Below are 22,965 nucleotides of genomic sequence, written 5' to 3' on the forward strand. Positions count from 1 at the left end.
TCACAGTGAATATTACTGGAAGAATTAATCAACACAAATTAAACTGACAACAACAAAAAGCACACAGAGTGAAATTTGTTATTGACTACAAAGCCATAGACGACTTGAATCTTCTTGGCCACTTTTGCCTCTCTGAACAGTTTTGACCCAGAAGAACTGGACTTGGTGGCAACCATACCCACAAAAGAAAACTCAAAATGGCAGAAGTTATAAATTAGTGAAATTTATTATGGTCCAAATTCTGATCAATGAATCAAATCCTTATAAAATTCCAACACAAAAGAATTGATCCCAGTGAAAGTAGTTTCCAAAAAAATTGGAAACAATTCAACTATGCTATGTGAGACATTGATCTAGGAATTAAATTAATGTAACAGACTTTGCTCTGAAAAATGCTTCCTTAGTGAAAGTGCATCAGTGTGGGTACAATTCTGACTTTGAAGTTTGTATTCACAAACTCAGAGTCATAATGTGATTCTAGGCCATTTTCCTGAAGCCTATTTTAGACCATCCCGTGCTGATGTCAGGTACAATCTCTGTATGTATTGAGTGTCTCCTGCCCAAGCAGGCACATTCAAAGGTATCCTCAGGGGTACCACTTCTTGGCCCATGAATGCCCTTCACCCACTAATAGCCCTGTGTCTGGGTGCTTGATGATGACCTGCACCATCGCTTCTCTGCGCAATGACATCATCACTGCCCCAGCAAAGTCCTGAATTTGCACCAGGGTGTGCAATTTCCAAAACACCTTCACTCCCGTTTCCATCCATCCAATATCCAGCCCTGTGAATGAGCTATTCCCCCATCTTACATATGAGAAAACCGAAGCTCGAAGAGGTCCCATGACTGGGTCTCATTCATAGAGCTGGCAAAGGTGGACCTGAACCCCGTCCACTGTTCCACAGTTGCCCAAACGTGCTGACTGGCCTGAATTACTGGCTGACGTGCTCCTCCTCCTAGCGAGGCTTTGATGTGCCCTAAAGAAATACATTCAGTTCTCATCAAAGAGATTCGGTTTTTTTAATTAATTAATTTATTTATTTATTTGATTTTGGCAGCGCTGTGCACAGGCTTTCTCTAGTTGCGGTGAGCGGGGGCTACTCTTCGTCGCGGTGCGTGGACTTCTCGCTGCGGTGGCTTCTCTTGTTATGGAGCATGGGCTCTAGGCATGCGGACTTCAGTAGTTGTGGCTCACGGGCTCTAGAGCACAGGCTCAGTAGTTGTGGCGCACGGGATTATTTGCTCCGCGGCATGTAGGATCTTCCCAGACCAAGGCTCGAACCCGTGTCCCCTGCAATGGCAGGCAGATTCTTAACCACTGTGCCACCAGGGAAGTCCCCAAAGAGATTCTTAATTCTCAGTAATGCTTTAGACTAGACCTCCAAAACATACACACATAACACACACACACACACACACACACACACACACACACGCACGCACACACTCTGGTTTCATTAATTCATCAGAACAAGTCAATGTCTAGTTCAAGACTTCTTGAATGTTAATGAATGAATAATTAATTTTAACTATATAATTAGCCTTTAAATGTGCTGAGACCCCCAGAGAGCATCTGAAAACATGCATGAGGAGATGATGAGCTAAAGCCGGAAACTTTTGATTAGGAAATGTCAAGCCACTTGACAATACAAGTCCCTTTCCCCAAAGGGGCCATGCCTTGACTGGGGGCCATAGTGTCCCCTTTTGTAGGGAGAATCAGCTTTGCCGGTAAAGAGTCTTGGGGCCAGGAGTGAACATTCAGGCCATCGTGTAGGTACAGGAGAGACCAACGGAAGTAACAGGGTCAGATCTACACACTCCAGAAAGCTGTGGCAGCTCTTCAAAGCTGTCAAAAAATCTGGCAGGAAACTGCTGGGTTAAAGTGGCATGGAGCGCAGATGACAGTCCTCCTTACTTTGTCTCTTGGCAAATTTGCAGAGAGGAGGTCTTATTTCCCCCTCTCATTCTGAATTACTGTCATTTTTTATCGTTTGCTTTCCTTGAGGGCTGCAGGTGACAGGGAGAGGGTGACAGCACCCACACAGCCTCCGTGATGCCTGGCGGGGGGTGGGCACATCACACAGCCGGCACAGCACAGCATGAATTTTCAGACTCCGGTTCTGTTCCAGCCCTTGCACTGGGGAGCCGAGATGTCGTTTCATTTGTCACAAATGTTTGGAGAAGTGCTCGCCCTTCTGTAGGGAGCAGAGGCAGAGAGGCGGGCTGGGTAGGGCCTCTGTCCCCATCACGGTTCTCAGACCCGATCTTTGAGCCTCACCACCCAGTGGAAGAAGCACTGAGCCAGTGACAGCCATGTGGCTCGGTAGGAGCTGGGAAGGCAGAGACATAGATGTTCTCCCCTTGAAAAGCAGGAGAAGAAAACACCAAGCAGAGAAGCGTCACTGTGTTCCCTCCCTGTGAGCCCTTAAGCTTCCAGCTGATGGCTCTGAGTTCTGAGGGGCTCTTCCCTCCAGTGCCAGCCTGTAATCTCTGTGTTGTTCCAACTCCAGTGCTGCCAATTACGCTGCAGCCTAAGATGTCACTCGGTCTCCCACCATCACAGCTCCAATCCCCCGAATGCTTTTGGTCTAAATTGGGCTTCAGGTGGCCTTTTTCTCTTTCTGACCCCCTACCCTCAACCAGAAGCTGTGGCCATCTATGCCTAAATGTCTCCCAGACATGTAGGATAGGATGTGTTGAGGGCAAGAGATGTTTTCTGTGGAGGTGACTCCAGACCTTACAGGGCTGTGCATCTCCTCGGAAAGAGACAGATGAAACTGAACGACACACCAAATCTTTTAAAACTGACGACTCTGGTCTGATCCTTCCACTTTTTTCATAACGCTGGGCTTCATGTAGAGCTGTAACCCCCAGTCTGAATCTCAAAGTAGTAGACAGAGCTGTTTCCATTTATTCCACAAGTCTTATGGGTAACATGGTCAGAGTAGTTAGGTCTGTGACCTTTGTCATCAGACTGTGTCAAGTCCAAATGCTGCTTTGATGCTTACCTAAGCTGGTCAGCTGTGTCCCTTACTTTACCTCTCAGTGCCTCCGTTTCCTCATTCCGTGGGGACGGCAATGGTGCCTCCATCTTTGCTCAGTTAAAAGGACTCAGTGAAATGAGATAATGCATATAAAGTATTCAGGACTGGATTTGTCCCACAGAATGCATAAAAGTTGTAAGCTCCTTTGCTGTAAAATCTGAATTCAATTGCACACATCTGTGTGTCTCGAGCATTTGTTATGTGCCGGGCACTGCGCACACATCTCCTTATATAACATCGCTTTATTCCCAACAGCCCTCGAAGGGCAGGTAACGTCTGCTCCACTTTGCAGCGAGAAGAATGAGGCTCAGAAACACAGGTGCCTTGTTCCAAGTCTTTGAACACAAAGCCCACTCTTGAGGATGTCAGTGAGTTTTACATCTTTTCTTTTCAACAATGGGAACATTTTTCCTTCAGTGGGAAAGAGATCAAAGGCACAGGTCTTTGAGTCGGAGCAAGGAGAGCCCAGGGCCCTCGCTCCCTCCACCTCCCCCGCCCACGGGAGCCACCGTGCCGGCCACTTCAGTAGCTGCGGCCACGTGCGGCCATTTACACCAGAATCTAAATTAATGAAATGAAATAAAATTTAAAACTCAGGTTCTCAGTTGCACTAATCACACGTTAAGTGCTCAATATTTCCATCATCGTAGAAGGTCCTCCTAGACAATCCTGCCGTAGAGGGGTTGTGTTCAGAGTTCGGAAATACTGCCGATGAGCTTCAGGCTACCTTAGCCTCTCAGAACCTCACCTGCTCATAGACAACATAGGAGAAAATAATAATAATAAATTTCCCTACTGGGCATTTGTGAGGCCCCGGTGGGACGATGTATGTAAAACGCTGTGCACTTTTGTCAAGCATTGTGCAAACAGTGACCTTGTCTATCAGAGGGCTGTGTGAGCCCCAGGATGTTTTTAAACATGCAGGTATCTGTGGCCATTGCATTTAGACCCCAGCTCTCTAGAATCATCAATGAGGGACAGAAGTCACAGTCCACATGGCCCTGTGGTTTCCTTCATGTGTTGTCCTCACTTTGGTCCTGACGTGGCCCTGAGACCACAGAGAGTCTCCCTGGCCAGACCGCTCTAAGAGCGTGGCCGCCAGCCACCCAGACAAGCCAGCGTGTGGTTGCTTTGCTCAGAATCAACTGTCTTTTGCAGCTGTCCTCGCTCTGACTTGATGGCATCTTGCATTTGCAAACTTTGTTTTCCGAGAAAACTTCCCTTTTTCTTTGGGCTCATCCGGCTGTTTTTTGCTCAGCTGAAGATCTGTCATGAAATATGGTAATGATTTGCAGAAATCTGTGCCTGTCCATAAAATATGAATTTAAACTGCTGTTGGACAACTCCCGTATGAGTGCCAGGTACAGTTTTAGATTTCCATTGCAGAAATGCATCAGTGTGTGGTGGGTTAACAGGATGGGGAGGGCTTTCACCCCATGAATACCAACAGATGGCCTTAACATTTGAATGTACCTATACGCACCTGTGTGTGTATTTGTTTGGTTTTTGAGGAATTGAGAGAAGAGAGTTACAGGAATCTTAGAAAGTGTTACTAAAACCCCGGTTCTCGCCATCTCCATGGCAACATGAAGTATTGAGGTGGCAAGCACCCCAACTTCATTAAGAGTACACATGTTGTCCATTTGTCCTGAAGTCCTCAGGGTACACACGTTATCCAGAGTCTCACTTTCCCTCTTGAGATTGACAGAATCTTGGCTTGCAGAACCGTAGGATGCCACAGTTCAAAAGGACCGCAGTGACAACCTCATCTCACAGATGAGAAACCAGCAGTGCAAAAGAAGGAAGTGACTTTCCGAGGTGGCACCATCATAGATGTGAATGTAGACTAGAACTCAGATCCCTTCCACCTGCTCCCCCACCGCTCCTGTCACACGCCGTACTGCCATCATAACACAAACCAACCTTTAAAAGCCCCCCAACCTGTATTTGCATGGGTCTCAGCATCGCTGGCTGTCTAGAAAGGGTGTTTCCTCTTGGTTCGACAGCTCTGTTTGCCATTTCTGTTGACAATGCCCAGTTTTTCCCCCTCTTCCACTTGGATGATCTGATCCCCTTTTAATACTCTCAGAGTATAAAACTAAGCCTCCAGCCCTACAGCCCTGAGATGAAAGCTTCAGAGTCTTTCTGTTGGTGAGACAAGCCTTGTAGTCTTGCCCCATCTCTAACCATTACAGAAACAAAAAATTAAAGTGAAGAACACAGCTGCAAACCTTCCAAATAGTTTTCTTCCCATAGGGAGTCCTTCAGCAGCTGTCTTTGGAAGGATGCAGCGTTTGACATCTTCTTCCTGCCACTCTTATTTTATTTTATTTTTGCTTCACTGTTGTATGTCTTCTTGTTAGGGAGTGAAGGGCAGTAAAGTTGAAGAAGTGTCAGGAAGTTGAGAACTCTCCCATTTAGTTTTCCTACCTACATTAGAGTTGAGATATCCATCCCCTGTATTCAAGGTTGATCATTTCAGCCTTGTTAAATAACTTTAAAAATTGGAAACAACATACATGCCCACCAATAAGGATGTAGGTCATGAATTAGACACAGCCGTGCCTTTGAGGGGATTACTGGGTGCTTGCCTTTTGGAGGGTGCTGACTGGGAGGGGTAAACAGGACTTCTGAGGTGATAGTGATGTTCTCTACTTCAGTCTGCATGGTGATTTCAAGGGTGTACACATATGTAAAAATTTATCTAGTGCTTTATTCCATATAAGGTATACCTCAATAAAAATAAATGTACCAAAAAATTAAAAAGAGTGCTGTATACTGACATAGAAATACATTCACTATGTGTGGGGTTAAACGAGAAAAGAAAGCCATTGGTGAAATGGTTTGCGTGGTGTAATTATATTTGGAGAGTTGAAACAGGGTTGGCAAACTATGTCCCATGGGCCAACCTGTGTTTTGTGAATAACCTTTTATTGGAACAGAGTTGAATTCCTTCATTTATGCATTGTCGCTGGCTGCTCTCATGCTGTGTGTTAATTTCCTAGGGCTGTCATAACAAAGCATTACAAGCTGAGAAGCTTAAATGATAGGAATTTTTTATCTCAAACTTCTGGAGGCTGAAACGCCGAGATCAAGGTGTCAGCAGGGCTGCGCTGCCTCTGAAGGCACTTGGGAAGGATCTGTCCGGTGCTCTCTCCTGGCTTCTGGTAGTTCCGAGGCTTGTGGCAGCATAACTCCAACCTTCACCTGGCGTTCTCCCTGTGTGCACGTCTGTGTCCAAATTTCCCCTTTTTATAAGGACACCGGTCATATAGGATTAGGAGCCCACCCTGCTCCATATGACCTCATCTTAACTAATTACATGTGCAATGACCCCATCTCCAAATAAGGTCATATTTGGAGGTACTGGGGGGTTAGGACTTCAACATATGAATTTTGAGGAAACACAGTTCAGCTTCATGCTACAACAGAAAGCTGAGTAGTTGCACCAGAGACCAAGCCTAAACTATTATCTTGCCTTTATAGAAAAAGTTACCAAAGGAGTGTGTATGTGTGTTTGTGTGTGTGTGTATGTGAGGTGTGTGTATACACACATGCATATAAAATTTGGAAAGTTGTTCACAAATTTATTAACAGAGGTTGCCTCTGAGTTATGGAATTATAGGCAATTTTAATTGTATTCTTAATATTTTCTGCATTATTTGGGTTTCTAAAATTTATTATGTAATAATTTTTATAATATAAATGAAACATGTTTCATAAACGTGTTTCTTAGGGCAGGAAGAGACATCATTCCTATTTAGTCTCTCTCCCCTTCCTGCACGAAACCATCTGATTCTCCTGTCCCTTAATGGTTTATTTTGTTCTAATGCAAACCTTTCTAAATAGGCCACTGCTCTTCACTGTTGGGAGTGCTAAGGGCAAACACTTGCAAACCAGCAAATTCGACTGTTTACTCACTTGGGCATAAGGATTCTTCATGTCTTTATTTAACTGCCTCTTGAAACTTCGAGAGAAAAGGTTCTGGCTTTTATCTCCTCATTAAAAATAGATCCTTTTATGCTGATGGGATGGAGCCGTCATGAATCATCATCTCCCATGTGAAAGAAAGTGTGTGATGCTGGATCAGGCCTTAGGAGCTGGGCCCTGAGACGGTACCTCGCCTTCCCCGTGACTCCCTGGTTTCTTGTCATTGCAGGAAACTGGACGCTTTCATCTATGATGCTGCGGTCTTGAATTACAAGGCTGGGAGGGACGAAGGCTGCAAGCTGGTGACCATCGGAAGTGGGTACATCTTTGCCACCACTGGTTATGGAATTGCCCTCCAGAAAGGCTCCCGTTGGAAGAGGCAGATTGACCTGGCCCTGCTCCAGTTTGTGGGTGATGGTAAGACCTTGGTTGACCCCCTACTTCTGAGGGACTTGAGACCCTCACACTCTCTGTTTTCTAACTGGCTTTCCGGTAGATCTTTGGGTGGTGAGTTTGCTCACCAAAAGTATTTATTGAGTGCTGATCACATGATACCACGATTCTCGTAATGGAAACCAATTACAGACAACTCAGTAAATTAAAAGGAGTTTATTTTAAGGATGCAGAAGTGTCTATCTCAGTTAATTTAAGAAAGAGTTGAGCAAATAGGTTCAGAAGAAAAAAACAGGAACCAGGACAGTCCTGGGGCCTCAACAGCAGGAATTCATAGGTCCTCTCTGTAGAGCAGTGGCTCTCAGTGTGGGGCAGGGATTTTGCCCCCCAGGGGATATTTGGCTGTGTTTGGAGATATTTTTGATTGTCATGACAGGGAGGCATCCGTGGGTAGAGGCCAGGGGTGAGGGATGCTGGCAAACATGCTACAATGCCCAGGACAGGCCCCCACATCTCAAAACACAGAATTAATCTGACCCAAACGTTAATAGTATCAGGGTTAAAAAAACTCTGCTCTAGAGCAGTGACATTATGTAACAAGGCTACAATAAGTCCCAATCTCTATTTGCCAAATTCTAAATTTCAAATTCCAGAGGAAGGATTCCTGATGCATTTTGGGTCAAGCACTCTTTCTTGGACCCATCAGGAGTGAATAAGGGGTGGGGTTACGTTGTACTAACACAACAGCTCCAACTATTATCCTATGGAGGAATGAAGGCGAGCCAATCTCTATAAAGGGAACAGTGAGCAGAAATCCCACGGGTTTCCTCTACAGTCCACCTCTCGGCTGCCTATCGTGCAAAAAAAGACTGTTTCCACCCTCACGGGGCTTACAGTCTAATGGGATGATGGTACTTCTCTACTCATAGCTGGTGATCTCACCGCAGCCCCTTGTTCCCTAGCATGGGTTTTAGAATCCTCTCATGGCTCACATGGCATGCTAGTTACCCTTGGACTTGCCAGAACTGAGACAGGAAAAGCAAAGGCAGCAGAGATGGCAGGTGAACCCTTAAAACTTGAGTAAGTGTGAGTAGGCAACAAAAGCTCAGGGCATCGGGCAGAAGCTGCCCTCAAGAACGGTGGAAGCTATATTCGGAGATGGTGCCAGGACAGGCTATGCCTGTCTAGAGCTGGTAGAGGACAGTCTGGCAACCACCATGGCCAAATACGGTACTGAAAGGGGCAGAGGTTAGTGCTGTGGTTGGTGTGAATTTGAGCAAAGTGCATAATGCCTTACAGTCTCTACTCCCAGAATTAAACCCCGGATTCTCACAATGCCATCAAGAAATCTGAGCGTGCTTTATATTTCTCTCCCAAACGAAAGCATCTGATTCTTTGAATTCCCTATAGGGCATTTGTACCTTCCTCAGATCAAGAGCCGTGTTCTCTGCTGTGTCATAGTGATTTGTGGCTGTGTTGCTCAGCTGTTGCTGTGAAATCTTGGAGGTACGCGACAATAGCATGTATTTTGCTCGTGGGAGCACAGATTGAGTGGAAAAGCTCTGCCTCAGGCCGTGGTGGCTCCCCTGACGCTGCAAGACCATGGGTCATCTCTGTGGTCTCTGTTCCACCTATGTTTATTCTGGGTCTCAGGCTGAAGGGGCAGCACCTACCTGGGAAAAGCTCTTCCCTTGGCTATGATGAAGGCAAAGGAAAAAAACACCTACCTGCACGTGCACATTTCAAGTCTCTGCTTTGTCAGATCCACGTCGGCTAACACCCTTCTGTCCAAAATAAGTCCTATGGCCAAGCCCAAAGTATACTCTGGAGGTATACTCTGCCTTGTGTGGAGGAGTTTGGGAGTTAGATGACAAGGCATGTGGACACAGAGAGGAGTGAAGCACCCCTCCACCACAGTGCTTGACTAAGCACCTCCACGTGGGGTGCAGTTCTCGGTAAACGAGAGTCTTGTTTCCAGCAGTAAACACTACAAAATCTTGAGCATGACAGGTAACTGGTCAATGAAGGATTGAATGGATAAATACATGCATGGATGAATGGTTGGTGTCAGGATGCATTTCATTTGACAGGAAACTTTTAAATATGATGGGTAGCTGTCAAATAAGTCAGTTCTAACTCTACTCCTACCTACCACTGCTGTCACTCTTGCAGCATCTATTATGAAATAGCAACATATTTGGGGAATAGAATATGCCAGTCACCATACCGGATGCATTACATGTGTTCTTTAATTTAATATTCGTTAACAACTTTATGAAGTTAAATATTGCTTATACTCATTTTACAGAGGAGGAAACTTCAGCTCAGCGGGCTTGTGAGTCCCCTAGTGAGTAAGTGGCAGTCTCTACTTAAGGGGCCTTATTCTGGACGGGGGTCAATCATGTAAGACTCTTGTTTCATTCAGTTCTCTAGGATGTCTATCAAAGTTGGCTAATCAGATGCTTGAGATATATAGATACTTTAGGAAAAAGTAATTGTGTATGTGTGAACAATATCCATTGTCCCATTTACAAATGCTTCTGTGAAAGGGGTAATTTTTCTTAGCCTCAGTTTACTCATCTTCAACTAAATGCAGAAATATTTACCTGATAAGGTTGTCATGAAGACAAAATGAGAGGTTCTATGTAAAGAGCTAGCTAAGTACAGCCACCTGGAAGTAGAAATGGTTCAATCAATGCTAGCTGTTGCCATCGTCACCCCCAGCGTCATCAACGCCATCATCACCCTGCTCCCCCTCCTCGTCGTTGTTGTCCATCCACAAATCCAGCATTCAGCACAGCCCGGTTAGCGTTGTGGTTTTGATAATATGGTCAAGTTAGCATCATGGAAATGCGGTGCTGAACAGAAAATGTCCTCTTTGTGGCAAATTAAAAAAAATAAAAAGTAAAGGCATCCAGATAAGCCAGAGGTGTGTTCTTTGTACGAGCACAGCATCCAGATTCTTGGAGATATTTTCTGTCCCGACTCGTGGCTTTTCTGGTCAGACTCTCTGGGCTGGAAAATGTGTCTTCACAGCTTCATCTTTAGAGACCACCCGGGGGCAGAGACATTGGAGAGAAAATGACGTTGCTCCAGGGGGCGTCTTAAGATAATCTTCTGAATATCTCTCTAGGAGTAAATACATGAATTAACACATCTGCGTAAATATTTCACTTATCTCATGCAGCTTCAGCAGGATTAATTATGCTTTGAAATTAGACCTGGAAAGAGCACAGTGCTGAGCGGTCCCCAATTATTATTCATCCTCTGGAATGGAGTGTTTATCTCTTGTTATAGAGTAGCTTCGGTGGACGATTACAAGTCTAATGAGTGTCAAAAGTATAAAAAATTTTCCTCATGAGCTGTGTAAATATAACCTTTGAATGGAGTGTTTGGTTATTGTGAAACCTCTTATGTGAAGCCTGCCAGGCATTTCCCTAGGAAACAGGCTACTGATCTCCCTTAAGAGACGCACAGGGTCCCAGTAAGACCTTTCCTTCCTTTTCCCGTCTAACTGTCGTGTTCTTTCTGGAACAGTGGAGTGCACCATGGGGACACTCAAAGGTACTTTTCAGCATTGATCATCAATACCCAACGTTTACTGAGAAACACACATTCTCAGGCACTGATGTTCCAAGAAGGCGATCTCACGGTCTTTTCCTTCTTTCTTTCAAGGAGCTTACAGTCCAGCTGGTTGCCAATGTATGAAACTAAAATATCTAATCTCAAAGTATGAACATATTTGTAATAATGCGTATATATCTATGAGTTCATATATACTATATATGTGTTTATATATATACATACCTATATATACTCTTTGGTATCTTGGGTAGGTGAGAGAATGCTCAAGGAGAAATATGAGATATATCAGCTTTTTTTTAAATGGAAGAATGAAAAGACAGAATAAGTCATAAAGAAAACAAGTAAGATCTAGACAAAGATAAGAATAGGCCAGAGTTCACAAAGCCACATTCATTAACTTATCCTGTGACCAGCAAGTAACTGGTGGGTCCCTGTTATCACCCTGGCACCTAAAAGCTGACAGCTGAGTGAGAACATAAAGAATGAGTAAGTCTGGGACCTAAAAAAAATGGCATTTCTGGTTTCAAAGGGGAGGTTGAACAGGAGATCTCTTAGGCCCCAGCAATCTCATGGATTTCGTAATTTTTTTATGGGATTCTGGGATTTGAAGAGTCAGAAGGAAGGTCATAGAGGTTAAAGCACTTTCGATGTATAGAGGCCAGCAAAAAGATATCAGGGAGAACAAGATGATATAATAATATTATTCAGAAGCAAGCGATGCTGAGAAAATAGAAGGAAACCATTGTTTTTTAAAAATTTATTTATTTTTGGCTGCATTGGGTTTTCGTTGCTGCGCAGAAGCTTTCGCTAGTTGCGGCGAGCAGGGGCTACTCTTCGTTGCGGTGCACCGGCTTCTCATTGTGGTGGCTTCTCTTGCTGCGGAGCACGGGCTCTAGGCGCACGGGCTTCAGTAATTGTGGCACACAGGCTCAGTAGTTGTGGCGCACGGGCTTAGTTGCTCTGGGGCATGTGGGATCTTCCCGGACCTGGGATCAAAGCCGTGTCCCTTGCATTGGAAGGTGGATTCTTAACCACTGTGCCACCAGGGAAGCCCTATCATATACTTCTATAAATTATTTATATGGTGTATTCCATTGCACTTATGTTTAGGTATATATGATAGATATCATATGTAAATATTTGAAAGATATGACACATGTATCTCTTGTATTCATATTGTATTCTAGGATAACCAACTCAACCTATTTTGCTGGGACTCTCCCAGTTTTAAAACTAGCTAGTGACCCCAATTATATCATACTTGGGCATATATGATAAATATCATATATGAAATGTTTTCAAGATTCCATCTATATCATTTCAGTTGGATAGGTGCATTGGGTTCCCTTTGTCCCTTTTGTACTGCAACTTTGCAAGCAATCGCCTTAAAGACTCATTCAAATTGGTAACAAATCAGAAAGAACCACACCCTCTGCTCTTGTGTCAATAAGGAACCTTGCAGCAATAGACTCTAGAGCTTTGGAAAGCACCACGCCAGGGTAAGATGCTCACAGGTCTTGGAGTGGGGGAGTGCTGGGGGGGGTGGTAGTCAGTGGAGAATCCCCCTCCCTGCTTCCGCGTGGGTCAGTGTTAGTGTTCCTGATTCCTTTATTTGTTGGCGGCTCTTCCACTGAAGCTCGCAGGATGGCTTTTGATGGTGAGAGACCCCGTGCTGCCAGCCAGAGTCGAGGGTGTTTGTGTGATTGCAGAAGTTCTTCGTGTATCTAATTAGGATTCTCATAAATTGCTCTGAGCCACTGGATGGGTGGCTAACATCCTCAGCACTGTCCTCATCCAGCTTCCCAGCTTAATATTTTGGGCCAACATCCGAGTCTCAGGGAGAGCTCGACACCCCTGCAGCCTGGGTGGTGAGGCACCCACGCTTCCACTCTGAGGATGGGCACATCTCTGCGTGGCTTTTGCAGCCCGTCTTCTTAGGGCTGGCTTAGGAAAGGTATGGCGTGTGCGTTGAGGAAATCACCGAAGGCCACTTCACTCCTAAATATTTTCCCTGCTCGGCTGCCTACAGTGTTTGAAATTCCACCATTTGGAATTTTTTTCAGGTAAGCGTGGATTTTTCCATGCAACCCCCTTTAAAAATGGAGTCCCTTCTTACATCTTCTCCTGAACCCATTTCCTACTCTGATATCTGACCCATCCTTCAGCCCATGTACTCCTCCATTTCCTTAAAGACTACAGCTCTAGATATGCTTATAAACTATAAACTCCTTTAGCTCCATGCTTACAGCATTCTTGTGGCATTTAGCAAACCAACACATAAAAGGGGTGCAGTGGAAGGTTCTGCGGCTTCCTAGCTGCATGGCCAATCTATTTCTCTGGGTGCCAGGTTCCTCATCTTTAAATTGGAGTTGTTTAAGGATTGAGTGTGAGAACAAACATAAAGAAACTAGGCGCCTACTCCCTGCTGTCCTCTCCACGCCCCCCGCCCCCTGCCGTGCCCTGCACTGTCAGTCCCTGGAGGGCACACTCTTTCACGCCCATTCTTGTTGCCCTTTCGTTTCCCCTAGGACTCGTTCCTGCGCTTCGCACATAGTAGGTGCTCAAATAAAACTCCGTGGATGAATGAATAAATGAATGAATGGATTTGAAAACACCACAGATATACTTTGGGGGGGCTTATTTCATTAATTAAATATCTTCTCTGATGAAGGGGATGTTTTCTTCTTTGGGAAGGACATCAGGTGTCTCTAGGGAAGAGACCCAAAGAGGTAATCACTAAATCACTGTGCAGTCTGACAATCTTCCCAAACCTCTGACCCCCATATTCACTATGAGACAGGCAAGTTCTTCTGTTGTCTAATTTGTGTGCTATAGTAGGCAGATATCTCTGTTTTACTTTTTCTTTTTAACGCAATTTTTCTGGGAGAGAGAATCAGTAAGATTACGTATTCCCTGGCTTTTAGAACCGGAGTGGATCCTAAATCGTTGGTGAGTTTGTGGTTTGTAATCAAGGAGGTGAATGAGAGAAGGAGTGTTTTCCTTAGGGTTTGGCAAACTATGACCACGTCTCCAATCCAGCCACTGCCTGTTTTTGAAAGTAAGGCTTTATTGAAACACAGCCACATCTGTTCATTCAGGTATTGTCTGTGGCTGCTTTCACTACCATGGCAGAGTTGAGTTGTTGCAACAGAAGCTAGAGGACCTGCAGAGCCCCAAATATTTACTATCTAGCCCTTTATAGAAAAAGTCTGATGACCCTGGTCGTAGACTGTCTGGAGAAAGACAAGAAAGGCAGAGAAGACTTGAAATTGTAGGTTCTTCCGAGGGAAGGGAAAAGATTTAGATGGAAAAAGGAAGAAAGAGGCAGATAGGAAAGAGGGACAGGGAATACGAGGGGAAGAAAGGAAAGAAGAGCAGGAATAAAATGATAAAGGGATAAAGGAGAAAAGAATGGTCCCAAACGAAGGACAGAGGAAGAGATAGGGAAAAAGAGGAGGAGGAAAAGGAGAGATGAGAGGGCAAAGAAAGGCAGGATGGGGAGAGGAGAGACCAGAGAGAGCGGTGTGCTGGGACTAGTCAGGCAATATTCAGCCTGGGCATCTAGAGCAGGCTGGTTTGTTCATCTGAGCCATTAGCCATATTGAAGATGACACTGAACAAGCCTGGCAGCCGTCCGCTACCCCTTCTCGGCTCCTTGGGGGAGCTGGGCACATACCCCCGGCTGACTCACTCCTGCCTCGGAGAAGTCTAATCTGTCTCCTGCTGGCCTCCCCTGCCATCAGTTCTTCATGACATAGGCCCCTGTGTCCTCAGATGACTCAGCAACACGCTATGTCAACCAGTAGCCTTGGACCATTTTAAGAGATAAACACCAAAATAAGGATGGGGGATGTGTGGGAGAGGAGGTGCCGAGAATCTGGGAACTTACTTGGAGGGGGAAGAGACAGTTTTCCATGACTCTAAATGGAAGTCATTCAAAGCTACCATTATCATTGTTATGTTATTTTTATGGACGTTTATAATGACAGGTAACACAGAGGGATAACTATGGGTCATAAAGTAATCTGTCTTTATATGTATTAATTTCATACAGTCCTCACGGTGATTCAGTGACCTGAGTTATGATTACAACTCGCTGTCTACAGGTTGAGGAAACTGAGTCACAGGAAGGTTAAGTAACGTGTCAAGCTAGTATGTGGCCAGTCTGACCTGGGCAAGCAGGCTCCAGGGCCTTCGTTTGAACCATTATGCTGTATGGCTTCTCCTTTATCTGCCGTAACCCTCCCAGACATCTCATAAGGCAGGCGTTACCACCTGGGAAGGGGCAAAGCTGTGATTTAAACACAGGTGGGTCAGCATCCAGCCTCTGTTCCTTCCTCTTTCACTGAAGGAACAGCATGGTTCGCCTTTAGGTGATACTGGGCAAAATAACTTGGCGACAGGGATTGAGGGTGGGAGAGAAAGTGACCTATGTTTTTTCCATCTTTCCACGGAGAAGGAGACTTGTCCATGCCCCAGGCACTGGCACCATGGGAAAAGACTCAGCCTAATTTTTGAGATCATTCAACCCTGGCAGTTTGGGGAAAACTCAGGACCCAGAAGCAAGAGAGGAGAAGGAATGAAACAAGGACAGGATGTAATTAAGAGGAGTCAGATGTTTGGCCCCAGTACAGGCTTGCAGAGCAGCCTCTGCAGGTTCACAAGGACCGTCTTGGTTGCTGGTATTTCTTGCTCCCCACAGAGGTCCTCGGAGCTGCAAAATCCCCAGCATTTCAGAAAGTTGTTGTTCCTTGCTAAACGTATTTTAACCAGATTGAGACTTCAAAGGTGGAAGTCACAGTTTGGGCTGAGCAAATCTACTCTGTAAATCACAGACTTTGTCATCAAGTTAGCAAAGGCCAGGGACCATAGACAAAGCCCCCCAGTTTATTCACACATTTGCTCATTCATTCATTCATTCATTCTCCCTCTAGACATTCATCAACAAAGAATAACTGAGCAGCTTCCAAGCTCCAGGTGGTGGGACATAAAAATGCTTAAAGGCTTTTGCTCTGTTGCCTTCACAGTCACCTTACTTACAAAGATGCTTTTGGCACTTCTGTGTTCGTCAGACTCACTTGGGGAGCCTGTTGAAAGTACAGATACCTAATTTTTCACCCCACAGGGCATTTTTACATCTCCTCTGGGTGATTCTAATACACGATAGACTTAAGAACCACTCTTTAGAGTAACAGTATTTAGCATTTAGAAGCCTCTTATTCTCTGATTAGCAGGTACTGGATATCAATGTCAGTGGCCAATAGACCCCACCCATTTGGAGTCTATGAAGTTGGATGTTGGCCCTGTGTTTTATTCATCCTCCTTCTCTCAGGTCTCTTACTTGAGTTTCCATATCCAGAGACCTTGGTGATTGTGAAAACCCAAGGAAGAAATGGTGTGGAGCTGTGTCAGCCTGCACGCTGACCACAAAAAGGAACATAGGAGATACTGGGTTAGACTGTTAACAGAAGTAGTCAAATAGGCTTGAATGTTTCTCATTCAGAAAGGAACGAAATAGACATGAAAGTGTTTGTTGCTTCCAAAGATTTCGTTGTCATGTATTGACCATAATAACAGCATTAAAAAAAAAAAAAAAAAAGCAGGCAAGACTGAAAGACCCACATTTGGGCAGAAGATGAGCCAGTGTTTCTATTGATTAAATTAGATCTGGAACCAGGTTTGGATTGGATGGTTGTCCTGATTCCTTACACATGCAGATGTGGTCTCATTGGAAACCACCAGGGACATGTGGCCGGAAACCATTACTGATGAGTTGACTGAGTCTGATTTTTTCCTATGGATTTCATTAATGCTCCCACTCTATGTGGGTGACTTCTACATGCACCCAAACCTCATTTATACACAAAATAGCAGCTTTGATGATATATACCCAAAGGCGGTGATGATTAAAATGAACATTTTGATGCCCAGCAACTAAGTCACTTTGAGCCTCCTATGACCTAAAAACGAAGTCCGGGGCAAACTACTCATTTGGAAATAAAATGTTTTCAAAGGAAGAAATGTGTCAATCCTGAGCATAGAGTAGCAATAAAGGACTTAACTGCTCCTTCACTGGCCTGTGACCAGATGGTACCATAGAAATTAGACTTGTTTATCTCCCTCCTAATTTTAACTAGAGACATATTTGGAATAATAATGGAACGGCACTTACTGAAGAGACAGATAAAATCCATAAATATCCTGGAGAGCCATTGACTCTCCCTCTCTGTTAAAGCTCTGAGGGTTTTCATCTGTGTAAGTTCACAGTGAATTTCCCGATAGGTCTCTTGAGATCCAGAGTTGCAGTGTTTATTATCAATCTGACACCAGGATTAGAACAAGGTCAGCAGTGCCATATTCCTGCCTGACAAGCAGTGAATCAGTCAAACCAGGGAAAGTCAAATGTTGAGAGAACCATCAAAGGTGAAATGAAACATAATGAATGGTTTGCTGGTAAGTCAAACACTGATGTCACAGACCCTTATGTAGGATTTACGGGATGGATAAGCAATGATCTCAAATCCCTCTCGGTCTACATTTTTTTAAATAAATTTATTTATTTTTGGCTGTGTTGGATCTTTGTTGCTGCATGCAGGCTTTCCTAGTTGCGGCCAGCAGGGGCTACTCTTCCTTGTGGTGCGCGGGCTTCTCATTGCAGTGGCTTCTCTTGTTTCAGAGCACAGGCTCTAGGCGCGTGGGCTTCAGTAGTTGTGGCACGCAGGCTCGGTAGTTGTGGTGCACAGGCTTAGTTGCTCTGAGGCATGTGCGATCTTCTCGGACCAGGGATCGAAGCCGTGTCCCCTGCATTGGCAGGCGGATTCTTAAACACTGTGCCACCAGGGAAGTCCCAGTCTACATTTTTTTGAACACTTTAATTTGGAAAGGCAATATAATATACATATAAAATCACCCCAACCTACTACCTTAACATAATCGTTTTCAATTTATATATTACCTTCTGAACCTTGTTACTTACAGACACATTTCTTTAAATAAGTATAATTATTGGTTATATACACTTTTATGTTCTACTGTTTTCATTTACCAGTATATTTTAAACATTTTTGCATGGCGTTACATAATCTGGTCCTCACAGTTATTTTAATTTTTGCCTAAAATACCATAATCATTATTAAGCCATAATTCATTACATTATTTTCCTAACGTTAAACACTTCACTTTTTTCCTAATGTAGATAATGCTGGAATGAACATCTTTCTGCCCATTGTTTTTCTCTTTTGAATTGTTTATTTGTAACTATCTCTTAGATGTAGATTTTGAAGGGTTAATGGCTGTAAACATCTCTAGGAGCCTCACTCTGTAGTCTCATATTAATGCCCCAAAGGTTTGTCTCCATTGAAAAGTGCTTCTAATAATGAATCAATGGACCAATTTTACAATAACCTGGCAGCATCGAGTGTTACCATTTGTTTTGATATTTTAGGACGTGCAATGTTGCCTTAATTTGAATTCCTTCAAATACTGGTGAAAATGGGGGGAAAAAGTGAGTTGTCTTTTCATCTTTTGGGGGCATTTAACTATTTTTACATACAAATTTTAGTGGACATCTTGTATATCCTGGTAATTTATTACAACTTTGGTGGTACCATTTCACACACAAAAAAATCATAGATGTAGCAGCTTGGCATGCAGTTAAGAACAAAGGCTTTGGGTTCAGATATAAGAACTGACCTTTACCAGTTCTATGACCTTAGGAAATTTACTTACCCTTTTTTTTTTTTGCGGTACGTGGGCCTCTCACTGTTGTGGCCTCTCCCGTTGCGGAGCACAGGCTCCGGACGCACAGGCTCAGCGGCCATGGCTCACGGGCCCAGCCGCTCCGCTGCATGTGGGATCCTCCCGGACCGGGGCACGAACCCACGTCCCCTGCATCGGCAGGCGGACTCTCAACCACTGTGCCACCAGGGAAGCCCTACTTACCCTTTTTAAGGGCCAGTTTCCTCCTCTTTCAATTGGGGATTGTAATGGCACCAATCTCACCAAGTTAAATAGTATAATTGGTATATACCCATCAAACAGTAGGTACCCAATAAATATCATAGATGATAACAATGATTAAATTGGGATTTATTCTTGTTCATATATATATTATTTTGTAACCATTTTATTTCCATTTTTGATTGCTTAAATCAGGATCCTGCAAATTATGGCCCACATTAGCCCATTGCCTGTCTTTGTAAATAAAGTTTTATTGGAACACATCCCATCCATTCATGCAGTTTGTGTTTTTATGGCTGCTTTCGAGCTGCAAGGTCAGAGCTGAGTAGTTGTGACAGACACTATATGGCTCGTAAAGCTGAAAATATTTACTAATTAGCCCTTTACAGAAAAAGATTGCTGACCTCTGGCTTAAATTATAAAAGTAAAACATGTCTTGTTAAATAATTCCAATAATATGGGAGAATTTGACATAGCTCATGCCCCTTCATCCTTTAAGACATTTTTGTTAAAAAAAAAAGTTCATATTTCTTTAAAAATGAGGTTTTTATTTTCTGTTTAGAAAGTCAGCTTCCTTCCACTTTCTTGTTATTCCCTGTTTTGACCCCCAAAGTGGAAGAACACCTTAGACCTCTACTATGCCACTCTTCTTTTTTCCCCTTCTGTGGACTGTAATATACAGTCAACCTTGGTATCAGTGGGGACTGGTTCCTTTGGTTTCCTCAGTTACCAAAATCCACAGATGTTCAAGTCCCTTATATAAATGGAGTAGTATTTGCATATAACTTATGCACATTCTCCCACATACTTTAAATCATCTCTAGGTTACTTTTAATACCTAATACTATGTAAATGCTATGTTAATAGTTGTAAATACAATGTAAATGCTATGTAAATAGTTGCGGCTGCACTGCAAATCAAAGTTTTTCTTTTCGGAACTTCTTGGAATTCTTTTCTGAAAAATTTTCAATTTGTGGCTGGTTGAATCCGGGGATGCAGAACCCGTGGATACAGAGGGCTGACTGTACATTCATTATATTGCACAGATCTCAGTGCCCAGTTAAATTTTTGTATATCTGTGTAACTGCCACCCAGATTGAGACCTAGAACATGACCAGCACCCCAGAAAGGTCCTTCGTGGCCTCTTACAGCCAATATCGCTCCCAGAGGTAACTGCCATTCTGCCCTTCATGGTCATGGGTAGGTTTTGCCTTCTTTTTAACTTTAAATAAGTGGTGGAATCATACAACATATATTCACTGTGTCTTTTATGACTTGGATCCATGTTACTGCATTACTAATCAGAGCTTACTGTTTTTTTCATTACTACATGGTATTCCATTGTACAAATACACTGTAAGTTACTTATACACTTGCTATTGATAGCCATTTGTGTTATTTCTCATTTTTGTCTTCTTTGAACATACTTGCACGTATTTTTGGTGCATGTAGGCACTTAATTGTTGGGGAATACACCAGGGAATGAAACTGCTGGGCCATAGGATGTACATATACTCCACTTCAGTAGATACTTCTAAAGTTTTCAGAAGAAGTACAACCAATTTACATTCCCACCAGCAGTGTATGTGGCTCCCCTAATTTATTTTTTTGTTGTTCCTTAATTTTTCTAATTTAATTTTTATTTTATATTGGGGTATAGTTGATTTACAATGTTGTGTTAGTTTCAGGTGTACAGCAAAGTGGTTCAGTTATACATATACATATATCCATTCTTTTTCAGCTTCTTTTCCCATACAGGTCATTACAGAATATTGAGTAGAGTTCCCTGTGCTATACAGTAGGCCCTTGTTGGTTATCTATTTTATATATAGTTGTGTGTTTATGTTAATCCCAACCCCCTAATTTATCCCTCCCCCCTCCTTTAATTTCTGAGTGCCCTGTTTCTACCTTCCGTGAGAGAGGTAAAGCAGGCTTGTATAACTGAATTCTCGGTGTGTTCCTCAGGGTCTGTGTGGTTGGTGGTTGTTGTATGATCATAGCCAATAGCTGAAAGACCCAGATTCCATTCCCAGCTTCTTTATCTTGACTTCAGCTGCATCGTAGCGGAATGGGATGAGAGGATCGTCACGTCTGTCCCAAACACCCTCCTGCGTTGGAATCTGAACCTGACTACTCCCCTACCCCACACACTCTCCCAGGCACCTCTGGCCATGGGCTCACCTCCGTCTGGTACTTCAGACTTGGGATACAGGAGAGGAAGCCAGAGGAGCACCACCACCATTAATAGGGAGAGGAGGCTGTCATCAAATGGGATGGGCGAGCTCTCGTAGGGCCCAGCCCAGCCCTCCAAGTCACCCCACCACGCTCCACAGAAAGAGAAACCGGGTCTTCTACTTTAGTTGTGGATAGCTCTGCCAACAGGTACAGGATCCTCCCTATAAGGGCTTCATTTCTCCCTTTCTGTTCTTCTCTTTCCTCTTTCTTCCCTCTCTGCTCCTCCATTTTCTCTCCTCTCTTCTTTCCTTTTTACTCTCTCCTTCTCTTTCTCCTTCAAGCCACAACCAAGTCTTGAGTGCCCACTAAGCTCCCTGCACTGTCCTAGGCATTGGGAAATGCAGATAAAATGGACAATGGGTATGATCGCTTTGCTTAAGGATTTTACAGTCTCAGAGAGCTTGTTGGTAGCACTTCAATTAAAAAGGAACCGAGAGGCAGTGATGTCATGTTACTTGCTGAAAGAAAGAAGATATTTCTTGGCACGGGTTGTAGGATTATTGCTATCTTTTTCTTTTTTTTTCTTACATTCCCAGCCTTTTAAAACACAAGGATCTTTCTGTGATATTAAAAGGCCCTCACACTCTTACACAGTGAGTCATAGGATTTTGAGGACTATTGATTGAGAAAATGTGCAATGTCAAAAAGTTACTATGAATCCATTTATGCTCGCAAATGCGTACTCCTTTACATTTATAGCAACTTGACCATCTATAGGCGTGTGAAGCTGACTCCAGAAGGGCTTGGTACACATAGGATTTCCTGGACTTCTTGCCATTTTTCTGCAGTCTTCCTCCAGAGAGTTATATTTCGCCAACTCCACCCTCTAATGGAAAATTGTGACCATGTACGTTGTTTGATGCTTGATGGAGTTGCCCAATCCTCTCTCCTCTTTTTCCTTTTTCTTCTTCGAGAGACACAGGTTGGGGACCTGTGTGCATAAAATTCCCCAACACCAACTTGCACGGCTGATCAGGTGGCCTATGAAATCTCAGCCAGATGGCGACAGGCAGCAGTGAGTTCTGCAACACTTGAGCTCCATCCGCAGAGCAGAGACCTCAGTTGGAAGGTGGTGCTAAAACATTTATGGCAAAGACAGCCCGTGTCTGCATCTAACTGGGTACATTTAAGCCTAGCCCTATTTTTATTTTGGTTTTGTGACTTCTCAGCATTATACAGAAATGGAATATTCTGACATTTAAATAAGGGAGATTTATCTTCCAAATTCAGTCTATTTGTGTCCAGAATCTTGTACTATTCCTCTCCTCCCCCCAAAGGTACTTTTTTCTCTCTAGCAAATTGTTCAATTTAGAGATCATGGATACAGAGGTCCTAGGCTATGGAATGCCATTATTTCCAGATCCAAGGTCATCTGGCTTTTAATCTAGAGTGTGGTAGCAAAGCAAGGCCCCAGGGTCAGTGATCAGAAGGTCTGGCTGACCTCACTCTGTTCCAAAGCCACAGACTACATCCCAGCTCTGACCAGCAGCTTCCTTCCAGGGCAACTGGTAAGGAAAGGACTTGGTCTCAGTGCTGCAGCCCCCCAACCACCATCATCACTCCCAGGACCACAGCTCAGAGCTCACAGAGACCGGATCTGTTCTCGCTGAGAACATAAGCCTGTTGATGAGGGTGCCCTATATTTTCTACAAAGAAAGTTGTTCCTTTGCCATTTCCAATTCCATTCGGGCTTCTCAGAAACCCAAAGTGGCCGGTCCCTGGGGAAAGACATGAAACAGGATTGAAACGGGTCAGTTTCCCTCTCAGTGTTCACAGCAAACCCTAATGGGATCAGCAGCAACATCCCCCTGACGCCTTT

At 43.9% G+C, this 22,965-nt stretch overlaps 1 protein-coding gene across 1 annotated transcript in view; it reads left to right on the forward strand.

The window, feature by feature from the left end:
• Positions 1 to 22,965, forward strand: part of GRIN2A (glutamate ionotropic receptor NMDA type subunit 2A) — a gene marked incomplete at both ends in the record, with an annotated part of 364,935 nt that overhangs the window by 318,515 nt on the left and 23,455 nt on the right. Inside the window, one exon of the mRNA XM_082857451.1 lies at positions 7,204 to 7,391. Within this exon, the coding sequence (XP_082713577.1) occupies positions 7,204 to 7,391 (188 nt within the window). The remainder of the gene's footprint in view (positions 1 to 7,203; positions 7,392 to 22,965) is intronic.

The sequence above is a fragment of the Leucopleurus acutus genome (genome assembly GCF_964270905.1).
Source record: "Leucopleurus acutus genome assembly, chromosome: 16".
NCBI lineage: Eukaryota > Metazoa > Chordata > Mammalia > Artiodactyla > Delphinidae > Leucopleurus > Leucopleurus acutus.